Source organism: Esox lucius, chromosome 8, assembly GCF_011004845.1.
Source record: "Esox lucius isolate fEsoLuc1 chromosome 8, fEsoLuc1.pri, whole genome shotgun sequence".
Lineage (NCBI taxonomy): Eukaryota > Metazoa > Chordata > Actinopteri > Esociformes > Esocidae > Esox > Esox lucius.
This window is the reverse complement of record NC_047576.1, coordinates 6,513,907-6,523,166: the sequence shown is the minus strand read 5'-3', so window position 1 is coordinate 6,523,166 and position 9,260 is coordinate 6,513,907. Positions and strand designations below refer to the sequence as shown.

At 44.9% G+C, this 9,260-nt stretch overlaps 1 protein-coding gene and 4 non-coding genes across 6 annotated transcripts; all 5 read left to right on the top strand.

Moving 5' to 3' along the window:
• The first annotated feature begins 2,239 nt into the window (after positions 1 to 2,239).
• ncl (nucleolin) lies at positions 2,240 to 8,886 on the top strand. 2 transcript variants are annotated; one of them, XM_010898715.5, is made up of 16 exons: positions 2,240 to 2,378; positions 3,315 to 3,407; positions 3,487 to 3,619; positions 3,739 to 3,867; positions 4,181 to 4,303; positions 4,596 to 4,751; positions 5,048 to 5,131; positions 5,316 to 5,442; positions 5,762 to 5,901; positions 6,000 to 6,126; positions 6,249 to 6,385; positions 6,510 to 6,642; positions 6,931 to 7,073; positions 7,174 to 7,303; positions 7,621 to 7,901; positions 8,146 to 8,886. In XM_010898715.5, the coding sequence occupies exons 1-16, from the start codon at positions 2,361 to 2,363 to the stop codon at positions 8,205 to 8,207; spliced, it is 2,016 nt and encodes a 671-aa protein (XP_010897017.3). In that variant the 5' UTR covers positions 2,240 to 2,360; the 3' UTR covers positions 8,208 to 8,886. The 2 variants fall into 2 exon arrangements, with proteins under 2 accessions (XP_010897017.3, XP_010897016.3); XM_010898714.5 differs by having other exon boundaries at positions 4,181 to 4,342.
• Positions 3,961 to 4,097, top strand: LOC114839677. The gene has a single exon (XR_003782065.2). It is a non-coding gene; the product is annotated as a small nucleolar RNA SNORA57 (small nucleolar RNA).
• LOC114839675 lies at positions 4,442 to 4,514 on the top strand. Its single transcript, XR_003782063.1, has one exon. It is a non-coding gene; the product is annotated as a small nucleolar RNA SNORD82 (small nucleolar RNA).
• On the top strand, positions 5,559 to 5,695 carry LOC114839676. The gene has a single exon (XR_003782064.1). It is a non-coding gene; the product is annotated as a small nucleolar RNA SNORA57 (small nucleolar RNA).
• Positions 6,727 to 6,855, top strand: LOC114839673. The gene has a single exon (XR_003782061.1). It is a non-coding gene; the product is annotated as a small nucleolar RNA SNORA75 (small nucleolar RNA).
• Positions 8,887 to 9,260: the final 374 nt, after the last annotated feature.

Genomic DNA, 9,260 nt, shown 5'->3' with positions numbered 1-9,260 from the left:
ATCATGGTTGCATCACTACTGATGTAGGAGAAACAAACATTTATTTTTCTTATTTTACCATAAAAGTGCCTCAAATTACACAATTCATTATTTGCCGTTCATATAGGCTTATAGTTGACAGAAAAGTCTCAGAAAACAACCAGAAATAAGTTCTGTAGGTTTACCTACTTGTTGAAATCATTGAATATCAATATTAAACTTTTGAGTTCTTTATTGACAGATGAGTAGTTTGGTCAATCACCAGAATTCTGAGCACCTGTGTTGCCAGACCACCTGCACATCATTATCACTTGTATATCTCCTCTTGGTTTGTCCATAGCTTATTCATGGGAAAATTATGCATTTGCTCAAACTACAAGTCTGGACCTATATACTGGACCTATACACTAGTGTTTGAATTAACTACTTTTCATAGCCTATTCACTACTTCCGGCAGAACCAAACAGGATAACAAAAATAATCCTGTTTGGTTCTGCCGGAAGTAAACAAATCAATGGACAAGAGCGTTTCGTAATTGAAAGCCTCTACACTCATTTTACACTCATTTTTCGACTGTCGTCTAGTAGCGCAACAGACTGTCCAGGAGCTAATTCGTTCATAGGGACCCGATGTGGGATTTAATTGTAATTGTATATATATTGACCAAGCCCTGAAGAGGAACTATCACCTAACACTCTGCATCACCTAATACTCAGATTAAAGATTATACATTATCAAGGTTGCATCACTAATATTTATATTTATTAAAGTAATCCGATCACAGATGTTTAGGGGATGAAAAAGTCGATAGCTTATGATTAGATTACGTTAGAACTAAATAATTTGCCTCTGGCCACCAGCACGTTAAAGTGAAGAAGCACGTGGTTTACACGCGGATGGTGAACACCACGTGCGTCAAATCTAAACAACTGTGAATGAATACAAACATACAAAGCATAGACCGGACGGTCCAATCTGTCCCAATATATCCGCCATTTTACCTGGGACTAGCGTGGAAAAGTCAAGCCACTTACACTAGACGTGGTGGCATTTTATGCGGCAGCAACTTCCTCCACAAAAAGGACAACGATGGAGGTGGGAAAAAGGTTATATGCATGAATAATAATAAACAAAGGTATAAAAACATATTTTATATAGCTATTTTTAATCAATCAACAAGAAAGCTAACCATTATTACATAACCTTACAGTATTAACAAAATTATGTTTGTTTAACGGTCAAAGCTACTTTCAGCTTGCTACAGTAGTTCTGAATTCATGTTGCACACAATGTATGCATAATTATTGTTTTCCTTAAATAACTTTACTGAATATAATCAGCAGATGGCGAGCCTGGTTAGCTTTTGTCCACAAAAACACCAAATATTATTATAATATAATATTTGAATGTATAGGCATATACAATACATGCATATATTTGTAATGTAAAATCATAGTAAATTGTTATCATAGGACATAGCTAAATAAATATACGTTTGCACTGTATCTAATTACTATTCACTATACTAATACTTTAGATACCATAGCCATTTTGTACTCTTAAATCAATAGATTATTGAAAACTATTCAAATATATGTCTTTGTTAATATTCTGAAAAATACTGCCATTGTATGCACAAAAGTGGTTATTTATATAATATTAAGGAAATACAGCCGTTGTAAAAATCTCTTCTACCATGTGTTTATATTGTAGGTGGTTTAGACTTGGTCCCAGGTAAAATGGCTGCCAAATTGATGGGTCTTAATGTCATCAACCTATCTAGTGTTCTATTTTCTATGGTTGTATCCATTAGGAATTCACGAAATGTATTGAGCGTTTGATTATATATCCAACTGCACATATCGACATAATACAATTATAGCTGCATAATATCTACATGGCATGCAATTTAATGTATGCATTATGGCATAACATGTCAGGGCAAGGATGGAACACAAGCCTTTGGACTTGTTTTTCTCAAATTTGTAATATTTTCAATTAGACTGTAATAACAGAAGTTGGTGGGACCTGTACGGTACGATGAACAAAGAATCAACATTCAACATATCAAGTTTGCGATTCACACTGCTGATTCGTTCATTTAACATTCGAAGGTTGCTTGTGCTATGTTTCTTGAACGTAAAATTGCGTGCACGTGAAGAACATACGCAGACACTATGCAAATGTTTGATCTGTGAGTGGAGGATTTTGTTATGTGGGCGGAGTAGAGTGCACGCGCAGAGCCGGAAAGTAACCAGCGCGACTCCCTACGTATCTGTCTTTCTTTCTCAGTGTCCCACGGAGTAGGTTGGGCCACGTGCAGTAATATTTTTTTTTTTACCTTATTCTATACGTCCATAGAAACGCAACACAGCAGAAACATGGTGAAATTAGCAAAGGTAAGAAACATTTTATTATAATGTGTTACATTTAATTTTACGCGTTGGGTGGTTTTGTCGATACTGTTGTTTTTTTACATCTAAAATGAAGTTCCTGCATTGCGAATGACGACAACCCGACATAATAAAATGGCAGAGAATCACGCATGTTAGTTTTTCGTTGTACCACGCAACTCTAGCTAAATACGAATAGATTGTGTTGAGTCTCTAGAACCTTTCTCTGTTCTTTTGCGATATAGAGTACAAGCGAATAAACAGTCGATCGTTTCTTCTCGACCCAGATTTGATCAGCCATGTTTTCTCATTACACTCTTGCAGTTTCGTTGGCCCAAAATGGCCATGCGCGTTCGCGAACCAAAGCGTGGTTTTTCATAACCATTCTACTGGTTTATCTTCCTAACCGTTTAGCAACAAACTACATATCGAAATGTTATTAGATGTATTAAATGCGTGACTCGGGATACTTGTGTAGAGTTAAAGTTAAGAACTTCCATCTCATGGTCTTACTTCCGTTGGTTATTGTGCTACTACACGTTTAGCAAATGCTAACTAGCTGTCCGGCTAGTCCCGGTAAAACATGACTTCACGTGCATTGGCGTTTTATTTATACAGTGTTGTTACTTTATTAATGGATTTTCGCGTCGGTTATTCTTAACTCCACACGTGGCGACAATAGTTGAAGCAGCTAATAGGGCCAAAGGGAAGAACGTTACAACCAGCTACAGCTGCGCCACACTTCTGAGCTCCACGTGGGTTGTTTGCCTGCTGGTCATGCCTCACACGAGGTGCTAGTTTCCAGTGGCTGTTGCTGTACCCCTCTAGTCTAGACACGCGTTAATATTTGACACTGTGAATACACGGTTACGTTAGTTAATACATTTTTAATGTTATTTGGCACCTAACATTAACGCTGTTAAAACTTTTTTCCCCCCACAGGCAGCAAAGAAACAAGCTAACCCCAAGAAAAAGGCCCCACCACCACCTAAAGATGTGGAGGAGGAATCCAGTGAAGAGGAGAGTGAGGAAGAGGTAAGAACGACCACTGTGTTTGAGCTTAATAACATGTTTTCCTGTTTTAATTAGTCAGCTAACACTTCGGTATTTCCAGGCCCCACCAAAACCAGTAGGCAAAAAGGCTGTCACACCGGCCAAGGCCGCAGCCAAGCCTGCACCTAAAGCAGCAAAAAACGGCAAAGCAGCTAAAAAGGCAGAAAGTGAAGAGGAGGAGGACGACGACTCCGGTAAGAACGCAATCTTCAGACCTACCCTGTATTGTACAGTCTATATCTACTCAGTTTATATCAGTTCCAATTCCATCAGTTGTATCAATGCTGAAAATAAATCAATGTGACACTTTCAGAGGAAGAATCTGAGGAGGAAGCCCCACCGCCCAAGAAGACCCCAGCCAAAGCCACGCCGGCAAAGAAGACCCCAGCCAAAGCCCCTGCCAAGGCAGAAGAGTCGGATGAGGATGACGAGGATGACGATGGTATGTGTCTGGATATAACTCAACGTTATCGGTTACTTGTGAAACGGCGTGTCTGAAAAGTGTTAGTGAGTTAGCTGCTCGTATCCTGCACCCCCTCCATTTCTTGGCACACCTGTGGTCGCTCAGTACTCGCGTGTGATTGTACGGAGGTAGATCAAAGCCAGTGCTATGTCTTCGGTACCAGTGTGCGCTATTGTCTGCTGGTCCTATCCTCAATTGCTGGCACACTTCCACAGTAGGAACCCAGTCTTGCCTCCGGGTGGTTTTGCCAGCAGTGCTCCCCCCGTTTAATATTACCCTCCTCTGAATGTAGATGAAGAATCAGAAGAGGAGGCTCCGCCTCCCAAGAAGGCAGCCGCCAAACCTACCGTGAAGGTCACAGCCGCCAAGGATGAGTCTGAAGATGATGAGGAGGAGGACGACGATGATGAGGATGGTAAGGCTGGGGCCCCGCTGCCTGTCTTGGGCGTTGCGCGTAAGTCTTACGTCAATAGGTTGCATGTAAAACCCCTGGTGATGGTTTTAATGGGACACGGCACATTTTGTAGAGGAGAACAGTGGCCAGTGGAGCGTTGGCACACTTGATGAACACTAAGGGACTTAATGCTGAATATATTTGATGTCTCTACTTATTTGTTCTGATGTGCACTCTCCCCGGCCGGTAAAGTAACCTGTCGCTGTTGATTTTGATCATGTGGTAAGACCAAATTGTCCGTTGTTTATTCCAGACTCTGAGGAGGAGGAGATGGACACCACCCCTGTTCCCGCAGCAAAGGCCAAGAAAGCTGGCATGGTGAAGGCTAAGGATGAGTCGGAGGAGGATGACGACGAGGAAGATGATGATGAGGACGACGAGGACGACGACGACGATGAGGAGGAAGATGGTTAGTAATGTTGTTCTTACTCATTTGTCATTCATGTAGTTAGTGGTTGTCACACAGGTTTTTGTCATGTCCTTCTGGTCTGTTAGCATATTGGTGGGGGTGGGGGGGGGCTTAGGCATAAAATATGCTGTGGGATCAAAATGGATCTCATCCATTCAGACCAGTTAAGATGTGGCAGGTTTTTAAGCCCCTCCCTTCTGACGCTGAGGATTTAAAATGGTCGACTTCTTAATGACCCCTGTGACTTAGTGGTAGTTTCTCAGTTCTAACATGTCCCCCCCCCCCCACACACACAGAGGCTCCATCCACTCCTGCAAAGCGGAAGGCTGACAACAAAAAGGAGACGCCGCCGGCCAAGAAGGCCAAATCGGAAGGCGAAGGTAAAGGCCTTTTCCCCCAGCCTTTAACCACAACCACTCAATACACATGATGACAAACAAGGGACTTAATACTGACTCGTTTGATGACACCTTCATGTTATTCTGACCTGTGTATAAAAATGTGTGTTGTCAGTGTGTATGTAAGTTGCAAATGTCCTAATAGAGAAATAATTTCCCCCGCCAGGAACATTTTGTCTATTTGTTGGCAACTTGAACGCAAATAAGGATTTCGATGAAATCAAAGAAGCACTGGCAGCTTTCTTCTCAAAGAAGAACCTTGAGGTTCAGGATGTCAGACTTGGCGCTTCAAAGTAAGTGATGCTGATTTCTTGTTATAATGAGCCACACTTGAGAACTATTGAGAAAAATCTGGAGGGATAAATGCAAGTAGATGATCCTACTGGTGATTGACTTAGTAACTAGCGTCCCTCCATTTCTTGGCACACCTGTAGTTGTTCAGTACTCGCGTGTGATTGTACGGAGGTAGATCAAAGCCAGTGCTATGTCTTCGGTACCAGTGTGTGCTATTGTCTGCTGGTCCTATCCTCAATCGCTGGTACAGTTACTGTCGTCACCGTGTGGGCCAACCCGGTTCTATTCCCGTCTTCTAATATACGTCTCTTGCACCAGGAAATTTGGCTATGTGGACTTTGCCTCGGCGGAAGACATGCAGACAGCTATGGACACCTGCAACGGCAAGAAGTTCATGGGGCAGGAGTTGAAACTGGACAAGGCCCGCAGCAAAGAGAACTCCCAAGAGGATAAGAAGGGTGAGATGTTTTTCCTGCGCCCACCAATGGGGGCGCTGTAACATAAGCTCTGGTCATCGTGGGAACATGCCCACTGACGTTCTCCTGTTGCCTTACAGACAGGGACGCGCGGACGTTGTTTGTGAAGAACCTGCCCTTCTCCGCGACTAAAGATGACCTCATGGAAGTGTTTGCCGACGCTGTTGAAATCAGAGTACCCCCCGGCCAGGACGGCTCAAACAGAGGGTGAGGACCAGATCTTATTTCTTGGTTAGAATGTATTTGTAATGTTTTCATTAGATTGGCCAAGTTGACCGAGCTGTTCTTTCCCCCCCCCCCCCCCCCCCCCCCCCCCCCCCACCACACAGCATTGCATATGTTGAGTTCAAGACAGAGGCGGTTGCAGAGAAAATGCTAACGGAAGCTCAGGGTGCTGACGTTCAGGGACGTTCCATCCTTGTGGACTACACTGGCGAGAAGAGCCAAAAAGGACCACGGGCGCCTGGTACGTTCACCCGGACTCGTTTAGCTTGCCAAGACCAGTCTTTTCTCTTCGCTACTCGATATCATCCCAGTGCTTTTGTCTTGCTAATTCCCCCGGCGTCCGCTCTGCTTCCTTTCACCCTCAGCACAAGGAGCCGCCGAAAGCAAGACCCTCATCGTCAACAACCTGTCATACAGTGCCACAGAGGACTCCCTTCAGAGTGCCTTCGAAGGGGCCGTTTCCATCAGAGTACCACAGAACAACGGCCGACCCAAAGGGTGAGTGGGTCTTCCGTGGTACAGCCGAATCGCCGTGGTCACTGGCCGGTTGCGGCGCGGTGGGTGTCTGGCCACGCTGCCGGAGTCTTCTCATGAGCTCCTCTCTGCCCGATCAGTGGCGTTGTATGGATTCGCACGAGAAGTAGAGCCACGTCACGGGTCGAACGGGCACCTCCGACCCTGGGGGATGCCCATGTCTGCTGTGCAACAATGTGTCCACAACCCCGCCCTCGTCACAGCCCAGAGTTCGCCGGTGGGTTTCTGAAACTATTTCTCTTTCCTGTGCAGCTTTGCCTTTGTGGAGTTTGAGAGCACGGAGGCAGCAAAAGAAGCCCTGGAGTCTCTGAATGGCACTGAGATTGAGGGCCGGCAAATCCGGCTCGAGTTCAGCCAGAACAGCGCGGGCAGAGACGGCGGTGGCAGAGGATCTGGTGGGTTATAACTTCACAGCCTGGGACACCGTCAGTATCGCGGCCTGCCGTCTCCATGGCTTTCGTATGACTGTGGTTTCCTTTCCCCCCTCTCTACCAGGAGGTCCAACAAAAACCCTTTTTGTCAGAGGTCTGTCTGAGGACACCACAGACCAGTCTCTCAGGGACGCCTTCGAGGGAGCTACAGGTGCCAGGGTGGTCACAGACCGCGAGACGGGCAACTCGAAATGGTGAGTCGGCTCTAACTCCTTCCTACTCGCCTTCCCAGACCTCTTCTCATGAGCTCCACCTGTCCGCGTGGTGACGGAGTTTGGATTCGCAAGAGAAGTAGATTCAATTCACAGTCAAACCGGCACCTGCCTGGACCTCCGTGGCAGTTTGCCCATGTCTGATGTGGGACAAAATCACCCAATAGTACCACGCCCATAGTTACCAGCAGGGAACCGTTCCATTTCATTGGCATGCCGGTACTTCCTTCTGGCTTCCTGACTACGTGTGCCTGGTGTTCCTAATAGTGTCCCTAATCCTCCCCTTGTTGTCTGTCCAGCTTTGGGTTCGTGGACTTCGACAGTGAGAACGACTGCAAGGCGGCCAAAGAAGCCATGGAGGGAGGCGAGATCGACGGTAGCAGCGTGAACCTGGACTACGCCAAGCCCAAGGGCGACAGCGGCGGGTTCCGCGGAGGACGCGGAGGCTTCGGTGGCAGAGGGGGCGGTCGCGGCGGAGGATTCGGCCGCGGTGGTTTCGGTGGTGGCCGGGGGGGTCGTGGCGGCGGCTTCAGGGGAGGCAGAGGAGGTGACCGTGGCGGGCGTGGCGGTGGATTTAGAGGTACAGTTCGGTCGTTGGACCGGTTGGGGTGAGCGGTTGGGTTTGGACCGGATGTGATGGATACTTTTAAATCTGATACCCTGTGAGGAAACTTAATAGATAGTAGGTACTGATCCGGTCCCAAGTTTACTTTAAAAAAGAACATTCCTTGTGTCTTCAGTGACATTATCAAACGTTCTGTATTCGATTTGGCTTTTAACTCAGTGACTGATGGTGGCCGTTTATCTTTTCACCCCCTGACTAGGTGGAAGAGGTGGTGGATTCGGAGACAAGCCTCAGGGCAAGAAGATCAAGTTTGACGATTAAAATCCTGGTCCGTTTTACCTTCTTTTTGAAAAGACTCTGTTTTCGTCACAGTACCTGTATGCTGGCAGAGCCTATTGGACATTCCAGAAAGCTTCATTGGTTTGTAACTGTAATGGTCTTTCTAGGCCCCTTCTCACGAATCCCCTGTCACCAAAACCTCTCGACCTGAGAGCTTCCTGTGAGTTTTGAAATGTCATAACCGCATTGTAAATCCATGACTTTTTGTTTTTCCGAAGGAGTAAAATGGAATGTGTCTGGCAGCCCTGTTTGCTATGGAAAGTCCTGTTGGTTTAGGTACATATTGTAAATTCAACAATCTGTATTACTTCATTTTACCTTTTGTAAAAAGTGCTGTATCCATAATATCCTTTGTTTTATTTTTGTTTTTTTTAGTTTGCTTTAGGTGCAGAAGTTTTACTGTTTATGTGAAAGGCTTATTGTAACGGATGAGAGATTAAATTGAAACCCATGTTTGTTGGGTGTTTAGGATCTGGTAATTGTGTGTCGTGTCGTGTCTTGGGTGGGGTTCAGTCAATGTCTTAGGAATCAGTGGACCAGAGGCCTCAAAAGAATCACCTTTAAAAGTGTAACATATATTTCTAGTGCATTGACTAATCTTGCCATTTGAAGATCTGAATTCACATGTGATAAAATGAATAAAGCGACATTGTGATTTTTAGTCTTTTGTCCCTCATTCCTGCAATCAGTCCTCTGATCTGCCATGGGCATGTTCATACTGGAAAAATATATAGATGTAGGAATGTTTTAAGATTTTAGCATGAAGTTTGGTATGGAGATGGTCACAAATGTATATTAAATGTGCACAACTATAAAATCTCAGGTATATGTACTATCATTTTGTAGTACAATTCCTTTTACAATTGGAATAACTTGCAGTTGATTGGTGGGAGGGTCAGCTGACGAAGTTGGAAGTCGCACTAATTTAACTTAAAATGGTGGAGTGGTCTGGTAACATAACATTTCCTTCCTTGTCATGGAATTAAGGTTATCTAAATCATACACTGAACGCGGGTAGCAAATGCTGGTCTGAAT